The sequence below is a fragment of the Sarcophilus harrisii genome, chromosome 2 (assembly GCF_902635505.1).
Source record: "Sarcophilus harrisii chromosome 2, mSarHar1.11, whole genome shotgun sequence".
Taxonomy (NCBI): Eukaryota; Metazoa; Chordata; class Mammalia; order Dasyuromorphia; family Dasyuridae; genus Sarcophilus; species Sarcophilus harrisii.
In genome coordinates this window covers 31880591-31900722 of record NC_045427.1, presented here as the reverse complement: position 1 = coordinate 31900722, position 20132 = coordinate 31880591, and the positions used below count along the sequence as shown (strand labels likewise).

Sequence of the window (20132 nt, the reverse complement as noted above, 5' to 3'; positions counted from 1 at the left end):
CTTCTTCCTTCCTTCCTTCCTTCTTCCTTCCTTCTTTCCTTCCTTTCCTCTCTCTTCCTTCTTCCCTCTTCCTTCCTTCCTTCCTTCCTTCTTCCTTCCTTCCCTCTCCTTCCTTCTCTCCCTTCCTCTCCTTCCTTCCTCTTCCTTCCTTCCTCCTTCCTTCTTCTTCCTTCCTTCCTTTTTTTCTCCTTCTTTTTCCTTCCTTCCTTCCTTCCTTCCTTCCTTCCTTCCTTCCTTCCTTCCTTCCTTCTTCTACCAAGTCAGTTCTGTGACCCATCTAACAGTACCTACAATCCATAAAGCCTTTATAACTTAAAAAGAAGTGAGAACTGAGAAAGAACCCAGCCTGAGCATCAAGTAAATCTAGACTCAGATTCTGCCTTTGACATTCTGCTATGTGAATGACATTGGCCAAATGACTTAACCGCCCTGGGCCTAAATTTCCTAATCTATAAAACGAGAATAATATCTACCCCAGGGGTTACTGAGACCCAAATTATGAGCTCCTTAGGACAGGAAATATAGTTGTCCTTCTTTGTATCTAGTTGTACTTTGTTTCAGTACAGTGCTTGCCATATAACAGGTACTTAATCAATGTTTGTTGACTTAGTGCTATATAAAAATTATATTAAGGGTGCTAGATGGTGCAGTAGACACAGGACTGCATCAGGTCCTCCTGACCTGAGTTCAAATCTGGTCTCAAACGTTTATTGTGTGACCCTGAACAACTCACTTAACTGATTGCATTAGGAAAAAATACTTCCCATGATCTACATTTCATCAATATTAAAAGCATGTCTGCCCTGACCTGAACTACATATAAGTATTTTCATGTGTTCCTGACTCCCGGGTGTTTATCCTGTGGGTCTCTTCTCTCTAAAGAGACCTTGCATGCCAAGGCAAAGCCGCCAAGCTTATAAAGCACCAGCACAGCCCATTGGAATTGGGACCACTAACAGAAGGCAAGCTCCCGAGGGCAGGGCTCGTATCATTCTGAACCTTTGGGTGCCCAGCACCAGCACATTGATCCACACCTAAAACCCATTGCAGAAATGGCTGTGGAATCGAGGAAACATTGAGGTGGGCGGCAAGGAGGCCATGGAGAGGGGAATAGGAAATAAAACATAAAACTATTGGCTACAACCTCTGCATGAGGGATCAGCCTTCCTCTTGTCCCAATTTCTATAGAAGAAATTGGATTTAATACCTGACTTGTCTCATTGGTTTGTTGTAAAACTTGAAAGATAATGTATGTGAAAGATCTAAATATATAATATATGCAGCAGCTACTGAGATGGCAAAGTGGGCAAAGTCGACTAACTTCTGGGTGCCTTAGTTTTCTCATCTATAAAACATATACATAATATGTTTTATAATTATCTATATTATTATAGGTGGATAATAACAGCATTGCATTCCAGAATTGTTGTATTAAATGAGATGATATTTGTGATGAGCTTGCAAACTTTAAAATGGTCTGTAAATGTTCTCATTATTACTATTATTATTATTGTCATTATTACCTAAGTGTGACAGCCAAAATATGGAAAGAACAGTATTCTGGAGGCTGAGTGTCATACATAGTAGTTATGTGACCCAGGATACAGAACTTTGCCTTCTCTGTACCTCAGTTTCCTCCCCTGTAAAATAGGGATTAGACTAAGTAATCTGGACAGTCCCTTTCAGCTTTAGGTTTCTGAGTCAAAATAGGGACTTTTTCATTAATTTACGTATATCACTTGGTAAGCCATAAAGCCCTGTCTAAACATCAATCATCATCATCATCATCATCATCATCATCATCATCATCATCATCATCAATCATTAATGAAAGGCGCAGAGAGAAGGCTGGCTTCAGAGCCAAGATCTGAATTTGAGTTCTGACTCACGTTGGCCAGTCATAAATCCTCAGTTGGCCAGGAAGTTTTCCAAGGCTCCAAGCTGAGAGGCCGCCGGCAGGAATTGGTGGAAGGAATGGGGAGTCACTCCACCAAGGATGTCTTGGGGCCGGGCCTGGTGCCAGTACAGAGAGGGAGTTGGGACTGGGGGTACGGGGAGGTTTCCTCACTGGGATGCTTTGGTCCAGGCCAACCAGGAGGGAGGGGGGTGTCACCCCATCGAGTCTCCATCCCTCTTGCCTTGCCTTTTCCCCAAGAATTCCAGGGAAAGTGGGAACACAGCGGCCCCCAGTGGTGGGATAGAAAGAGATATTTGAGAGTCTTAGAGACAGGAGAGGGGATGTGGGAAGGGACAAAATGAGAACCGGGGCTACTTCTCTAAGAAGTGATACACAAGCTGTTTGCATTTTGGGACTGGCCACACCTGAGATTAAATTAAATTAATCAAGACAATAATCTAGATCTACTAGGGACCAGGCCATTTGGATGACTGTAATTCCCTGAGAGTTACAATATCATGCACATTATCAGCTGCATGAAGTGAAGTACTGGAGTCAAGATCTGGATTCCAATCCTGCCTCTGACTCACACAATTCTGGGAAAGTCACTTAACTCCCTTAGCCTAATTTTACTTACCTTGAAAGAAGGACAAGGCAGAGGGATCGGGGCACTGAAAAGCCCCCTCCTGGTTCTTCCTCTCTGTCCTGCTCTGGCCTGATCCAGAGCATCCCCACTCAGGAAGGAACCTGGGTTCTCCATCTCCCCAGAGGGTTGAGTTCATTCCAGCTCTAAGCCGATGAGACGGGATGGACGACACGGAGCAGCCCCTAAGTCTCTCTTTGTTGGAGATGACCCTATAGAATCTCCAAGTGCCTTCTGCACCAGACAACATTTATTAAGTACCTGCTGTGTACAAACACTGTTCTAGGCACTTGGGGAAACGCCAAGATGAGTCAGAGTTTCCCAACCATGTGACATGGCCAGGAGGGAGAGGATTATTTTCATTCAACAACTGAAGAAAACAAAACTCAGAGATTAAGTCTCCTGCCACACAGCCAGAGGGAAGCAGGGTGCTCTCCCTTTCATTGTCAGTGGGGCCCATTTTAAGCGGTAATTATCCCTGTGTGGTTCATTGTTAAGTGGGTGAGGCACAGAGTAGAATCAACCAGAACCGTAAAGGACGGTGGTCTTATTTACCAAAAAGCCCACGTCATTCTGGGAAAATGCCCCCAAAGCACCAAGGAAGGCAAGCTTTCCAACCTCTGTTTCAGTATACACTGGCACATGACAGGGATACCACTGTACATAGTACGGGAAATGGCTCCAGGCTTCCAGGAAAACCCAACTCAAACCCCTATAATTTGGACGTGTGACCATTCATGACAGGGAGATGTCCTTCTCAGCCAGAGTTTGAATCTGGCCTCAGATACTCACAGCTCGGTGACTCTGGGCAAGTCCTGAGCCCTGCACAGTCAGACCCAAGGGAAGGAAACTGAACAAAAATGAATGCTCTGCCCCTCATCCCACCATCTATTGCTTCCTGGTTCTTCCAGCAGCTGTTGCCTTCCTCCCACTCTTTCCCTCTCTTTTGTACTTGTTAATCTTCTTTACCTTTATTCTATATGCCCTTATCTATGTGCTTGGTGTCTCCTCAGACACAACACCAGCTTTTTAATTACAAAAATCTTTTCATTCTTTGAATTAATTATCCCTAAGGGTTTGCACGAGGCCTAACACACAGTAGGTCTAATTTTCTTTACCTTTATTCTATATGCCCTTATCTATGTGCTTGGTGTCTCCTCAGACACACCACCAGCTGAGAAAATTGAGGCAGACGGGGGTTGGGTGATTTTGACCGGGGCCACACAGTTAGTGTCTTGTCTCTGAAGGACAAGGCTGGCTAAACAACCTCCAGGACCAGTGTCTGGTCCCATTAAATCCCAATTTAATAATTGATTATTAATACAGTAGGAAAACAATCACTTCTCCCATGGAGAAGGTCATGACTTCTGGAACCAAAAGGACATGCGAAGTCCCCCTGAGTGCTCACGGCCCCCTCCTCTGCTGGGAAAGGTCCTCAATCTTGTTGCGGAGCTGCTGGGTCCAGTCATCGCCTCTCCGAAGGGGAGTACACCGAGTCTTCATGTGCTCCAGCGCTTGGATGTCTCTGGGAATCTCGGGGACCAGCTGGGCTTGGAGGACGGCGTCCTGGAACTTGGCAGCCGAGGCGGGGGCCAGGCAGCATCTGGGCAAGCTGGGAGAGGAGGCCAAGGGGCCGCAATGGACAGACGCCAAGGAAGGAGAAAAGGGAAAGAGGAAGAAAGCAGAGGGAGGAAGAGGGAGTAGGAGGGAAGCAAGGGAGGAGAGGCAGAGGATAGGGGAAATCAGAAACCACACGGGAACTTGCTCCTTTCCTTGGCCGAGTCCAACTCTGACAAGCCAGGGATGGGCAAAGCCCTTAATAAAAATGAGAACCTGGGTCACCGATACTCCTGACTCCCCCCACATCTAGGCTGCATTCAGAGTGGCCAAGTTCCAGGAATAAGGTGGTGATTGATTGACTGTTCATCAATAAACATTTATTAAGCACCTACTGTGTGCCATGCAAGGCCCAGTGGGTGCTGTTTATGGGCTTTTAATTTCAGGATTCCCGAGCCACTTGTGACATGGGTACGTGCAGAGCAGGTGCCCTTGCACTGAGAGAGGGAACGTTTTCCAGGGGGCTCCGACACCACAAGTCACAGCTCCTTTGGTGCATCCTGTCCCAGACTAAAGTCATGTATCCTCCTGGAGCCTTTTATCTGGGCACAGTGGATGAAACACCGGACTTAGAGCCAGAAAGCTCAAATCTGACCTTGGGTAATTTACTAGCTGTGAACCCCTGAATAAAGCACCCGTCTCTCTGATTTTCCTCTTCTGTAAAATGGGAACAGCAATGGCACCAATGAGCACCAAATAAAAAAATACAATACGCCCATCTCTCTTTGACTGATTTTCCTCTTCTCTAAAATGGGAACAGCAGTGGCACCAATGAGCACCAAATAAAATGATATGTGTAAAGTGCTTTGTACATCCTAAAGCCACATCCATATTTGCTATTATTATGGTTATCTAATCATGTCGCCTCCATCCTATATTTTTGTACTTTTTAAAATACCAAAATGCAAGACTTTCTTTGATTTAATTTTCTTTTCAGATTTATGTGTTCATTAGGTATGGAATTTCCACTGAAGAGATTCCCATCAATGATGCTGGTTAGCAATTCATTTTTCACTCAAGTATTAAAGAGTTGCCTGGGAGTAAGTGAGGCATTAAATTGGCATGGTTACCTGAGAAGCAGGTTTTCTTGTTGCCTGGTTGTTTAAGTCATGTTTGATTCTTCAGGACCCCATTTGGGGTTTTCTTAATAGAAATATTGGAATAATTTGCCATTTCCTTATCCAGCTCGTTTTATAGATGGGGAAACTAAGGCAGAAAGAATGAAGTGACTTGTCCCAGGATCACACAGCTAGGAAGTATCTGAGGCCAGATTTGAACTCGGGAAGATGCACTCTTATTCACGAGCCACCTAGATGTCCAAGGGAACTAGTAGACAGGGAGGAACTGAAGATTTAAGAGAGGGAGACTGATTGACGATGCAATCTGCTAAGGAAGAGGGGAGGGGATGTCGGCTTTTGTAGGAGGTGGGGAACAAGTGAGGTTGTAGACAGAATCCCCCAGACCACCAGAAAGGAAGGAAGGAAGTGTCCTTTACCTGGGCTGTTCAGAGGCCAGCTGCTGGTAGTGGTAGGAGACAGCCACGGCTGAGTGTGGACAGAGCAGGTAGTGGTTCTCCTCCCAGCACCGCTGCATGGTTTGAATGACATCCTCGTCTGAAGCCGACAGGGAGCTTATCGTCTCCGAAACCTGAAGAGGACCAAGGTTTGAGGCAGAAACAAGAGAAATCAGCCACATTCAGCAGGCAAGGCCATGTCAATATTGGTCTCATTCAGGGAATAGTTTGATGTTCCATTTTCCCTGAATTTGCATCCATAGGAATTGTACGTTAGGTACTGGTCAGCGGTGCAGTGGACAGGAAGTCCGAAAGACCCCAGCCACAGCTGTGTGACCCTGGTCAAGTCACCTAACCCTCTCTGTTTCGGTTCCCTCATCTGTAAAGTGAGCTGGAGAAGGAAATGATAAATCACTCCAGCATTTCTGCTGAGAAAACCCCAAAAAGTTCTTCATGAAATATCAACATGATTGATGATTTTCTGGGGGGAAATTTTCAAGGTTCAAAGAAAGAAATGATCAGGGATTGATTGGCGGTTCAGCATCTCACATTGTGGTAGGATATATTATATAATTAAAGTACTCCCGCCTTCAGCTTCCTGAAGGAGGTATATGTAACTAAGGTGGGGCACCTGAGATTGTGTTCCAGGGCATCAAATTTAGAGGACACCAAAAGTATTATTTAAAATAGCTAGCTTTCTCTCTATAATGGCATGCCCCAACCAAGTCTGGCTGTGATCTGATACTTCTCATCCCCCATTCGGGAAGAAGTGAGTTCAAATCTGGTCTCAACTATTTTCTAGATGATAAATCACTTAACCTCTGTCTTCCTCAGCCTTCTCCACTATAAAATGGAGACAATAATAGTATCTACTAATAGAGTCGTTTTAGCGATCAGATCCAATCTTGTTTGTAAAAGATCTAGCCTGGCACTTGGTAAATGTTCTCTTCTCCTCCCTCCAGGGCTGAGTCTCATTTTGGCTTCAGCATTTTACCCATGGGGACCCAGGTTAAAAAGCCGACTGGCAGGCAGACATCGTGCTCCTTGCCAAAGGCACAATTTGTTCTTCCCTTGGTGCCAGAAATCATTAGCGATGGCTCTGGGTTATGGCTCAAGTTGTGTCTCTCCTGCTTAGGGGGCTAGATCGCACGGGGCAGCACCTTTTTAGGAGCTGGAGAGCATGGGAGTACTTCCAGCCACCCCCAGAAAACTGCTGCATAAAAGGGAAAGACTCCGAATCCTCGGCCTTTGGGGTGATCTCATCCACTTCCCAACTTCTAAACAGGGTGACATCTTAAGTGGTAGCCCAGGCAACTGAGCATCTTTTGGGGAAGTCAATATTAACTAAGATCCTACTACAGAGGGAACGCTTCATCTCTCCCCTGACATACATGATTCTGAGCAGGACTCAGCCGACTTATTAGACTGCCAAAAAAAAGTTAAGAATCTCTGCAGGAGAGCCATCCAAAAGTGAACAGAATGCTGGTAGTGAGCTCCCCATCCCTGAGGGTCTCCAAGCAGAGCTTGGATAACTACTTCTCAGGCTTATCACGCTTTTTTTTTTTTTTTTTTTTTTTTTTGAGAAAACTTTGGTTATTCAGCAAGCATCACTTGTAATGGAGATAAACTAAAATCATTCCCAATAAGATCAAGGTGAAACAAGGTTGCCCACTATCACCATTACTATTCAATATTGTATTAGAAATGTTAGCTGTGACGCCCAGAGAAAGAACTCAGGGTGATGACTAAAACCATTACATTGAACTCCCAATCCCAATATTTATGCCCACCTGAATTTTTGATTTCCTTCACAAGCTAATTGTACAATATTTCAGAGTCTGATTCTTTTTGTACAGCAAAATAATGGTTTGGTCATGTATACTTATTGTGTATCTAATTTATATTTTAATATATTTAACATCTACTGGTCATCCTGCCATCTGGGGGAGGGGGTGGGGGGTAAGAGGTGAAAAATTGGAACAAGAGGTTTGACAATTGTTAATGCTGTAAAGTTACCCATGCATATAACCTGTAAATAAAAGACTATTAAATAAAAAAAAAGAAAGAAATGTTAGCTGTGGCTATAAGAGAAGAAAAAAGAGATTAAAGGAGAAAACTTTGGTTAGATAGATGCTAAATCCTGGCCTGCTGGATTTGGGCCAGAGTAAGGAGGGAGGAAGATTCTCCCTTCTTGAGAGAAAAATGCCCTTTTTTATGGGAGAAAGGAAAGCTTTCCCAACAACTCTTTGGTACAAGCTAAGAAATGAAACGACTTTCGTCTCTCTGAGCTGTTTCCCTCATCAGCCACTGACCTTGACGTGGAGCTTTCTTGGCAAACACAGATTCTTGGTTCTGTCAAATTGCTCCATGAGGGCCCTGAGCAGCCCGCTGTGTGAGCCCGAGAGCAGCCAGAAAATCCTCTCCATGTTATAGGGCACCTGCAAGAGAAGGCAACTTGTCGGGACATGGGTCTGAGGTGGGGGCTGCAAGGGGCTCAACTCCCCAAAGAGTTATCTGTTAACTCCCAAGTTCCAAGCAAGGAAGAATCAAGGGCGGAGGCCGTGCTGGTCCACACCTTGGAGTCTCAGGGTTTCATAGACAAGTGGTGTCTGCTTATAGAGAAAACAGGAGGCAGCTCAGTGACTAGTCCTAGAGTCAGCAGGACTTGAATTCGAATCCTGCCTTAGAAACTTAGCGGCAGGACCCAGATAAATCAGTTAATTCTGCTTTAATTTCCTGGAACAGGAATTGGCAAATCACTCCAGTATCTTTGCCAAGAAAACCCCCTGGAAAATATCGGTGAGTTACCATCCCCTTGGCTCCCTGAACAACACAAGATCTCCAAGGACACATGTCAACTTAGAAAACCACATATCTATGTGCTATTGTATATTTATTTATTTTGTTAACTATTCCTAATTATACCTTAGTTTGCTCCCAGCCCACTTTGACACTTAGAGCAATAGGTGGTTAATAAATGGTTGCCCAGGGTCCCATAGCCAGCAAGGATCAGGGGCAGGTCAGGCTGAATCACTATTGTCACATCACTAAATACTAGAGCACAGACCCAGGCAGACCTAAAGGAAAGGGGAAAGGGAACAAGTGTTTATTAAGTGCCTGCTACTATGTGCTGTGCTAAGTGCTTTACAAATACACAGCTAAGTGGGGCAGCAGATAGAGCACTGGCCCCAGAGTAAGTTTAAATCTGGCCTCAAACACCAAGCCATAAATCATGTAACCCCAATTGCTTCTTTAAAAAGAGAGAAGAAAAGAAAACAACAAATAATACCCTATTTGACAGAAACAGAAACACACACACACACACACACACACACACACACACAGGAAAGAAAAACTTGTTTTTTAGTTTTTTATTTTTTGGAGTTACTCATTGGAATCAGTTGAAAGAACCAGTATGTTTGTTCTGGAGAAAAAAAGATTCTGAGGGACATGATACTTGACTTTAAATATTGAAGGTGTTAAAGAGATTGGGATTATTTGGAGGGCAGGCCCAAGGAGCTGACATGTAGCTTCTTCAAACCACTAGGAATGAGAGACCCATAAACACATTTTATTTATTTCCCCAGGCTTTCTGTTGACCTCCAGACAATCTCCAATTTTTTATTAGATATCTTAAAATAGATGTCCCATAGACAAATTAAATTCAATGTGTCCAAATCTGAACTGTTTTTCTCCTAAAACTCTCTTCTTCTTAAGTGTTCAATGACTTTAAATGGCAACACCATCCTCCCTGTCACCCAGCTCTCAGGCAGGTACTATCCTTGACCCCCTACTCTGTCTAGATCTCTGTATCCAATATGGGCCCTGTCCACACTACCTCCATAACATCTCTCACAGAGGTCCCTTCTTTCCCCTGACATTACCCCTTCCCTGTGCAGACTCTTGGAATCTCACCTCAAGACCATTGCAATATACATGTCCCCACATCGAATCTCTCCAAGGGCCAGGGTTTATTTTTCTGTGAAAAGTCAACTGGGTCAAGTTAACCGCCAGCCTTGGTCTATGGCAGCAGAAACTCCAGATATTTTTGGATCGTGGACATGGAGCCAGAAGTGATCTCAAAAATTAGTGAATCCAAACTTCTCGTTTTAAAGTTAAGGAAACTGAGGTGCAAAGGAGATAACTGACTTGCCCACAAAGGTGGTAAATAGATGATTTAAATTCAGGTCTTCTTCCTTCTAATCTAAAACACTTCCCCATGTACAACACAAGAAAAATTCACTTTGCCCTTGACAAGGGAGATAAAAGAGAGATCAATTCAACTCAACTCAAAGGAATCATTCTAATTTAGAGAAGGGCAGCCCTGGGGCAGACCCCTAGGACCACTTCCCTTCTCCTAGAAGGGAAAGAATACCCATATGCCCAGCTGAAGAGGGGAGAGAAGTCTTTCCCAGAGCTCACCTGGATGTCCATGGCTGATGCCAAGGTCAGTCTGGTGATTCCTGAGAGTGAGAAGTCCCCCTTCTGGACAGTCCGGTGAATAATGTCATTCTGGTTCACCACTGCAACCAGACGGATGGGCAGGCCCATCTCCCTCGCAATGCAGCCCGCTAGGAACAAGCACAAGCAGAGGCAAAATAAGCTTTGTGTTCTAGATCTCCCAGATTAATCATCCCAGATTACACGTCTTTGTATTCTAGATTGCCAAAATGATGATCTTTGAGTTCTAGATCACCACAGAGTAACTATCTTGGATCACATGTCTTTGTATTCCAGATCACCCAGGCTACATGACTTGGATCACTTGATCACTTTGGAGCACATATCTTGGTGTATTAGAAAGCCCTAGGTTATATCTGTGTTCTAGAGGATTATGCAATCTGGGTTTAGAAAAGGGTGTTTTCTAGAAATAGGGCCCAATCCTATCTCCAGATAGGTCAAACAGCTAGAACACAAAGACATGCAATCCCTGGTGATCAAGATGCATCTCCAATCTTTTCTAGATTCTTTTCTGGATCATCTCTCTAGAAAATGATCCTAGACCATTACCTGTGTTCTAGAACACCTGGATATAGAACACAAAACATATAATCAGGGATGGTTGATCTGGGTGATCTAGAACACAAAGACATAATCAGGGTGATGTAGAACACAAAGACATGACGCAATCTGGATAAATCTGTGTTCTAGATCAGGCTAACCATTAACAGTATCAAAGTGTGTGTCTTTGTGTTCTAGATTACCTGAATTGTGTGTCTTTGTGTTCCAGATTGCCTAGATTAACTATTCCAGATTGCATTCTCTGTGTCCTAGATCATCCATATTGTGTCCAGGATTGCAGACTTTGCATTCTAGATTACCCAGATCACATGCCCTGTATTACCTGTCTCAGATCACACATCTTTGTGTTCTAGAACACCCAAGCCATAGATTTTTTGTGTTCTAGATCACCTGGATCAGCCATCTTGGACTACATCTTTGTATTCTGGATCATCCAGATTAGTCATTTCTGTGTTCTAGATCATCAGGATCACAAGTCTCTGAGTTCTAGATCATCCAGATTGCATGCCTTTTTGTTCTAGATTGCAAGGGATTATATGTATTTCTGTTCCAGGTTATGTGGCTTTCTGTTCTAGATTGCCAGGGATTTATATGGCTTTGTGTTCTAAAGTACTGGGGATGGAACACCTTTCTGTTCACACATCTTTGTGTTCTAGGTCACCAGGGATTGAGCATCTTTTGTGTTTTATATCAATAGAGGTTACACAGCTTTGTGTTCTGGATCACCAGGGATTACATGGTTTTGTGCTCCAGATTATGTGTCTTTGTGGGATTTACGTGTCTTTCTGTTCTAGGTTCATCAGGCATTAAGCATCTTTCTGTGCCAGATTACACATCTTTCTGTTCTAGTTCGCCAGGGATTTGAGCGGCTTTGTGTTCTAGATCAACAGGGCTTGAGCAGCTTTCTATTCTAGACCACCAGGGCTTGAGCATCTTTCTGTTCTAGATCACCAGGGGTGACACATCTTTGTGTTCTAGATTAACAGGGCAGGGGCAGCTTTCTGTTTTAGATCACTGGGGAATACGTTCTGTGTTCTAGATCACCAGGATCACACAAAGTGGCTGTGATCCTTGTGACAGCCTGGCCAGCTGAAGATGGATGAGTGTGGGCATGGGGGATGGAGGAGCACATCTGGGGGTGGAGGTGCATGCCCAGGGGTTGGAGGAACTCGCACAGGGAGGATAGAGGAAGGAGCTCACCAGGTTGGGGGGGAGGGGGATGGAGGAGGGAGCTCACCAGGTGGGGGGGAGGGGGATGGAGGAGTGAGCTCACCAGGTGGGGGGGAAGGAGGATGGAGGAGCATGTGCAGGGGGCGGAGGTGAGAAATGGAGGAGTGTGCACAGGAGGGGATGACGTCAGCGGAATAGCCACATCTGGGTTTGGGTTCTGGGATTCACCCGGACCCAGCAGGGCAATGCTCCGGGAAGAATTCCTGAGCATCTTTAAAAGACGACCCCAAACTTTTACAAAGCCTTCCTGGGGCCCCAAACCTGTGCTGACCTCATATTGCCATTTACTATCTCTGTAATGTTCTTGTTGGCTGCTGGGGGCGCCATAGTGCAGAGAGTGCTGCCTCATCTTCATGAGTTTGAATCCAGCTTCAGACACTTACTAGCTTGGGCAAACTTACCTCAGTTTCCCAATCTGTAAAATGAGCTGGAGAAGGAAATGGCAAACCACTTGAGTGTTTCTGCCAAGAAAACCCCAGGTGGGGTCACCAAGGATCAGACCTAACTGAAAACGACTGAACTACAATGTGCCCTGTATTACAGTCAGCGGGGGTGGGTGACCTCGGGACCTTCATCTCTGTCCAGCCCTGTAAAGTGAAGGTTCTGTCCTAGCTGCCCAACCATAGCTCTGTGATACAATGTGGGCTGAAGCCCAGGGCTCTCCTCACCTGCCAGATTGCCCGCAGCCCCTGTCGGCACAACCACCTCCACAGTGGGGAGGGGGCAGATGTCCATGGAGGGCACACACTGGAAGTAGGCAAAGAAATGGTGAGCCATCTGCACAAGGACCCGGGACCAGTTGATGGAGTTCAGACTCATCAGGTTATGCTTCTTGGCAAAAGCCACATCCGCAAACACATCTTTGATGGGCTCATCCAGCTCATCGCTGTTACCATCCACTGTCAGGGGAAGAAAGGACATGATGGGGGGTCAGGAACTGAGGGACTTCAAGCCCACTGAGCTCCTCCCCATCCTTCACTGGCCATTCAAGGTCTTCTGCAAGCTGATCCTGCTCTATCAAGTCTGTCCTGCTTCTTGGTCCTCCAGAACGGTCCTCCTCTTCATCACCCACCCATCCACCCATCCACTCACCCATCCACCCATCCATCCATCTATCCATCTATCCATCCAACCATCTATCCATCCATCCATCCACTCACCCATCCACCCATCCATCCATCCATCATCCATCCATCCATCTATCTATCTGTCTGTCTATCCATCCATCTACCTATCTAAAGAAGTTCATAGATTCTAGGTTAAGAACCACTGCTATAGAGGATCTCAAGTTCTAATCTAGTCCTTCCAAGATTAAATGACTTCCTCCCCTTAATATTTCATCAGCCTAGGTTCATTCACCATACCAGAAGCTTCCCTTCCAGTCCTTACCCCCAAATACATGCACATTCTCCTCAATCACTGTGGTCATCTGGAGTTCCTGGATCTTGGAGCAACGTCCCAGAGGCAACAAAACAATGATGTCCATATTTTTGGCTCCACGGACACTTTCTATAGCTGAGCTCCCGGTGTCTCCAGAAGTCCCTGATAGAAAATAACAATAATGTTAATAATGTTAATGATTCATACTACAACTGTTACTATTGTTGCTGAAAGTACTACTATATACTACTACTTCTATTATTACTACCATACTACCACTATTTCTACTACTATTACTACCACTACTTCTATAACTACTACTACTATTTCTTCTTCTTCTCCTTCTCCTCCTCCTCCTCCTCCTCCTCCTCCTCCTCCTCCTTCTACTACTGTTACTATTACTACTACTACTTCTATTACCACTACTAACTTTTAAATAGACTTTAAGATGTTTAAATAAACTCTGAAGTTTATGAAGTAATTTATAAATATTATGTCATTTGATTCTCACAACAACCCTGGGAAGAAGGTTCTGTTATTATTCCCTTTCTACAGCTGAGGCAACTAAGGCAGGCAGAGGTCTGGTGACTTGTTGGGGGTCACATAGCTCTAGTATCTGAAGCTGGATTTGAACTCTGTCCTCCAGACCAATGTGCTATGCACGATGGCACCCTCTAGTGGTCTTGTGCCACTAGATTGTACTTTATAGATGGACTAGTTTTGTTTTATGTTTTTAGACCAGACCACATCTTAACAGTACAGAGCAGCCCTTTTTCTCTAACTTACAATCTCAGAATGTTGCCTAGGGCCCTGAGAAATTGAGTATCCTGCCTAAAGTCCCACAGCTAATATATGTCCAAGATAGGATTTGAGCCAGGTACAAAGCACCTTTCTCACTCCTCTTGTGAGAAAGATGGTATCATCGTGCCCATTTTACAGATGAGAAGCCTGAGACTCAGAGATTCTGTGAGTTGTACATGGGTTAAGCATCAGAGGTGGGCTAGAACCCAGGCTTTTCCTGGCTCCACACCCTGTACTCAGTCTACAAGGCCGCAACCCCAGTGGTTTGGCCCCAGGGAGAAGCTTAGCAGCCCTGGGAAATCCTGGGACCAGGGGATGAATGATTCCCCTGGGACACTGAGCCCCCAGCCCTGAGCCTCTCAAGCCCTCCTCAGGACAAGCGCACCAGCGGGCTGTTCTGAAGCCAGAACAAGGCTGGCGCAGTGACCGGAAGGCAGCTTGCTGCAGATAGGGAGGCAGCTATGTTCCTGGAGCAATCTGACCAGTCTGCGATTTGCAGTCCCAAGAGCAGGATACGAATCCCGATCCCGCTACTTCCTAGCTTTGTGACCCCATTTCCTCATCTGTAGAATGAGGAGGTTGCACTACAAGGTCCCTGATCTAGGATTCTGAAGTGAAGAGGTCAGACAAGATGAACTTCCTTCCAGCTCTGACTATGATCCTTTGACTCACCTACGACAATAGTTACATGTTTCTGCCTTTTCTCCAGAAAGTACTGTAAGAACTGTCCTGTACAGGACAGAGACAGGTCCTTGAAGGCGTAGGTGACACCGTGCCACAGTTCCAGCACATTCAGTCCATTCTTCATCCTGCTCAGGTGAACGACATCTCTGTGTCGGAACCTGCTGAAGGCTCGGTCGACCAGAACTGAGGGGGGAAATTTGCAAGGGTGAATGTTGAAAATTACCTATGCATGTGTTTTGAAAATAAAAACTTTAATTAATAAAAAGAATGTCAATTTTTCATCTGTCAATGTCTCTTGATCCCAAACCATTCACTTCTACCAGGACTGGGCTACTTAAGTATGTCTTTCAGACAGTCTTCCCCCCCCCCTTTTTTTTTCCCTAAAAGGGTAAAGAGATTTGGGAGAAGGGATTAAACTGCAATTTCACTTATGTGATTTTTTTTCCTGAAGGCAATGGATCTATTATAGAAGGGGAGAGGCAGAAGCATGCTGAGGTACGATAGTTTAAAATAGAAAGAGAAAGAGGGGCAAAGAATGAGAGGAAGAAAGAGAGAGACGGGTAGGAGAAGACAGAGAGACAGAAATGAAGATGGACAGAGAGACACACACAGACACATAGAGAGAAATAGAGACTGAGACAGAGACACACACAGAAACACAGAAAGAGACACACACACAGGGAGACAGAGAGAGAAAGAGAAAGAGACAGAGACAGAGACAAACTATTTGTCATGAATAATGGGGATTAGAATAGATAACTCTTAAAGTCACTTCTCAGCTCTGATATTTTAAGATTCTAAAAAGCCTCTTAAAAATTGGTATGTGGAACTAATGAAAAATCAATCCTACTAGGTTTTGAGGTTTTTAGATGAGTTATAAAGAATGATAGGATTCTGGCCATATAGCCCAACCCCTTCATTTTATAGATTTAAAAAAAACCCTGAAATTAGGTGGCTTCAATCAATAAACAGGCATTTAATTTTATTGGGTTTTTCCCAATAAATTTTTATTAAAATATTTTTTCAAATCACCCATATTCCCCAATATTTTTATTCTATCCCCTTTGTCTCAAAGAGATTTTCTTTACAACAAAAATTAATTAACAAAAACAATTCAACAAAAGTAATGAATATAGAAAAAACTTGCTGATAGGCCATTTCATTGTTCCAGACCCATAATCCTCCAAATCATCACAAAAGCTGAGAACAGTGCTTTCTCTAGGGTCATTGTAATTGAAAAGCATTCAGGTTCTTTGAAAATATATTATTTTCATTGGTATATATTTTTGTTAAATAGATTTACTCCTATATTCCTCCTCTCCCTCTTCTCAGAGAAATAATTTAAAAAAAAAAAACAAAGATTAAATGAAGATGACTAATATAGAAATATGTTTAACATAAACTAGGTCACATGATTTGTTGCCTGGGTAGGGGGGAGAAAGGAGGGAGAAAAATTTAAAACTCAAAATCTTATAAAAATAGATGCTGAAAACGACTTTGAAAAATAAAATAATATACTAATGTGGAATTTATCACATACTTTCGATTTTAATAGATTTTGTTGATATATTTGTTTTTTATATCACCCATCCTTCCCCCCAACTGCCCCAGTGGGTGGAAAGCAGGAAAAAATGACAAAAAGAGAAAAAAATTGGTAAAAAATAGTCAAAATTACACACACATATACATATATAAAACCAGACATATGCAGTGTACTATAACCCAGAGTCCTTTGCTTCTGCAAAGGAGGTATCTTATCATACCTTTTGGGGGCTCATTTGTTCTTTGTGATTTCACGGCATTCAATTTCAATTATTTTCAAGGCGCATTTGCTAAGCCCTTCCCAGGTTGAGTTGGGAATCCGGGAGACTCACCCTTCAAGTCTTTCTTTGGAATGAGCTCTGGGTCAATGAAGAGAGAGCACAGCTCGATCACCAGGTCAGGGTAGGAGAGGGTGCTCCATTGTTTCAGGGTCTCCCTGTCCAGCTTGGGGATCTCTTCAGGCATGAAGAGCCCCCCATCAGGGGCATAGCCTGAGAACAAGGCTCCTTCAAAGTCAACACTGGGGCTTCCTCCCCGGGTACTGACGTACCTCATGATCCTTCAAATCCTGGAAAAGGAGAGTTTTCTGGGAAATAAGCAGAGAAAGGGCCTTAGTCACACAAGAAAAGCTGCCAATCCCATACTAAGAAGTAGCCCGCAAACAACTCTCTCTTGGCTACTGGCCCTCTCAGGTGTGTGGCTACAGTGATGAAGATGAAGGAGATTGGCAAGAGTGTTGTGCCAATTGGTGAACAGACTCGGGTTCTTAATCCAGCTCTGTTCTATACCAGCCATATTGATGGGATACAGCTTCTAGGGGAAATATAGCAATAATCCTGAGGTCCCCTGACCTTGGAGTGCCATGGTTCTAATAATCTATGATTCTAAAGTCTTCTGGCCCTAGGATAGTCCTACAAACACTGCTGACTGTCAGATTATCTTCTGGTCAGTGATAACCAAGTTCCTGAGACAACAATGAATAGACATCCCTCAAACCTACCTGTAAGCCATAAAATTAGCAAATATGTAACAGGAAGCTCCGGTCTCTCTAACTTTGTCCCATAAATTTATTTCCTTTCTCCTGGTTTTTTGCTAAATCCTTTTGGAATTTAGCCTATTTCAACTGGCATTACAATTACAATAAACTTTGCTCCTTGACCTGGAGATGGTTCAAGCCTGCAAATTCTTTTGAGACATCTCACAACACTGGTCTGCAACCCCAATCTTTTGGGTCTCCTTTTGAACCTCAACAATATGACTCTGGACAAGTGTCCCACCCCCCTCACAGAGTGGTTGTGAGGGTCTGAGGCACATGTGAGTATCCTATTCTGAGAAAGAAAGCCCAGCTGTTAGTGGTGGGGCAAATGGCGATGGCGGCTCCCACAGGCAGAGTGGACCCTCCAGTCAAGGTTTGAAAATTGAATATCATGTCTGTGAGTATCCATGGGAGATTTTAGGATCCATTGTAAATAGCACAGCTTGGTTTGATGGGAAGAGCTCTGCATTTGGAGTGGGAGGAGCTGGGTTCAAATGCTGCCTTTCATTATCTGTGTGACTTTTGACAATTGTATACTTCTCTGTGTCTTAAGTATCTGTAAAATGAAGCGGTTGGACTAAATGGCCTCTGAAGTCCTTACCTGCTGTAGACAGAGCTTTTCTTGTTTACCTCATACCATGCATTGTGCTAAGCACTAGGAATACAAATTTAAGCAAAATTACAGAAACCTGGTAAAACTTATATGAACTGCAAAGTGAAATGATGGATACCAAAGTAAAATGATGGATACCAGGAGGACAATGCATACAATAACAACAAAATTGTAAGGACAATCAACTCTGAAAGACTTTATTGAAACAACCAACCAAGACCTCTGATAAAAGAGGTCTTTTATCTACCTCCCTCCTACTTGAAAGGTGAAGGACTGTGCAGGATGAGATATGCTTTTTAAAAAAAAACCTTGGCCAATGCAGAAATTCATTTTGCTTGACTCTAGTGTTAGTAGCAGATTTAGCATTTCTTTCTTTCTTTCTCATTTTGGAGGGTAGAGGGAACGGGAAAGAGAAGATTTTTACTGATTGAAATTTTGATTTAAATCCAGAGACAAGAGAAAATGGTGAACTTCACCAGAAGTGAACAGTTGGAAGGCCTAGGCAATATAACAATCCCCTTCCTACACCCAAACCTTGTTCCCTCCTCCTTGTCTTTAAGCAATTTAGTTTGGAAAAACTGGTTATGATTTCATTAAGAATCATTCCATCACAATCTATTAGCTTGTGAACTTCTTGATTGAGAGAATTGTCTTTTGCCTCTTTTTGTCTTCCCCATACCGGGCACATAGTAGGTGAATAAAAGTTTATTGATTGATCAATTGTGAGGAAAATTCCTCCAGTTAGGAAAATTCCTAAGGTTTAGTCTGAGGTTGGACTGTGTGTTTCAATAACTTTCTCTGGTTAACCTCTGGCCTCTTTGTGGTGGAGGAAAAACTCACTTTAGTGGAAGTAATTTCGTAAGGGAAACATTGTATCAGAGAAACAGATTATATTAAAGCATAGAAACTGAAGCTGAGACAGCTTCCCCTAGCACCGGTCCTCTGCCCATGGGCGCCCCTACAAAATCTCTCTTCTCTGCCCTAGATCTGTTTTCGCTTCGGAGTTGGGCAGGAGAAGTTGAAGACCCTCAGACTAGCTCCCTCCCTTGCTCCCCGGCTCTGATCTTTGCTTCGGGACTCGGCGCTGGGCAGGGGAGGCTGCAGACCCTCAGACTAGCTCCCTCCCTTGCTCCCCGGCTCTGATCTTTGCTTCGGGACTCGACGCTGGGCAGGGGAGGCTGCAGACCCTCAGACTAGCTGCCTCCCTCCCTCCCTCGCTGGCTCCCCGTCTCTGATCTTTGCTTCGGGACTCGGCGCTGGGAAGAAGAGGCTGCAGACCCTCAGACTAGCTCCCTCCCTCCCTCCCTCCCTCGCTGCGTCTCCGATCTTTGCTTCGGGACTCGGCGCTGGGCAGGGAGGCTGCAGCCCCTCAGACTAGCTGCCCCCTTCCCTTGCTCCGTCTCTGTTCTTGGCAATGAGGTCCCCGCAGGCTCAAGCTGTCCTTTGACTCTCGCTTGTCTAGCTCCAAAGCCACCCGCGAGGCCCCTGCGGGACCTTGGATAGTGGGGGAAGGGGAGGGGAGGCCAGATCCCTCTAAGATAAAGGGGAGAGGGAGGCGGAGTAGCTGCTGTCCCAGGCCCCTGCTCCGGTCGGGGCGGCAGAGGGCAGCAGAGACCGCAGAGGCGCAGGCAGCGGGCGGGCCTCGGCCTCTGGGGGGAAGGGTGTCCGGGCCCGCCCTGGCCCTCTCTCCGGACCGCAACCCCAAGGTCACGGGCAGGGGGTGGGGGAGGGGCGGGGAGCAGGTCCCCCTCCTCTAGTCCCTTTGCTTACCCGGCGCGGGGCGCTACGCTGGGAACCCCGGGGCGCGGCGCGGGCACGGAAGCTCCCGGCCTGCACGAGCCTCGGTCAGCGGCCCGGAGGGCGGAGTTTGGCCGAGGGCCTCCCGGACCTTGCCCAACGGAGGCCGCTTTCACGCGCTCCCAGCAGGGGGGCCTTGGAAGGGCGCTCAGGGCCCCGGGCTCTAGGCATCACGCCCACTGCCAGAAGTGCGGCTTAGGAGAGATTGCTGGGTTCGAATCCTACCTCTCGAGTGAAAATAACGTCATTTGCCCCCACTCGAGTTCATGAAGTTTATGGGAGTTTCCTCCCACCCCCGCGAAATTCATGAGACAATTCAGTCCTAAGGCTCACTGATCCTAAAACACCTCTCTGAGC

At 45.1% G+C, this 20132-nt stretch overlaps 1 protein-coding gene across 1 annotated transcript; it reads right to left on the bottom strand.

Moving 5' to 3' along the window:
• Positions 1-3643: 3643 nt before the first annotated feature.
• On the bottom strand, positions 3644-19867 carry THNSL2 (threonine synthase like 2). The gene is made up of 9 exons (XM_023495249.2): positions 19749-19867; positions 16662-16915; positions 14776-14970; positions 13312-13464; positions 12591-12821; positions 10093-10241; positions 7983-8108; positions 5653-5804; positions 3644-4152 (listed from the first exon to the last, which is right to left on the bottom strand). The coding sequence occupies exons 2-9, from the start codon at positions 16882-16884 to the stop codon at positions 3945-3947; spliced, it is 1437 nt and encodes a 478-aa protein (XP_023351017.1). The 5' UTR covers positions 16885-16915; positions 19749-19867; the 3' UTR covers positions 3644-3944.
• Positions 19868-20132: the final 265 nt, after the last annotated feature.

Bases quoted from the DNA above. Each gene is read 5' to 3' on its own strand.
- THNSL2 (XM_023495249.2), bottom strand. From the start codon at position 16,884: ATGAGGTACGTCAGTACCCGGGGAGGAAGCCCCAGTGTTGACTTTGAA. The intron at 8,109-10,092 runs GTGAGCTCTGGG...CTTCTCTTGCAG, and splicing joins CATCAGCCATGGACATCCAG to GTGCCCTATAACATGGAGAG. The intron at 4,153-5,652 runs GTAAAGGACACT...CTCCTCTCCCAG, and splicing joins CTGGCCTCTGAACAGCCCAG to CTTGCCCAGATGCTGCCTGG.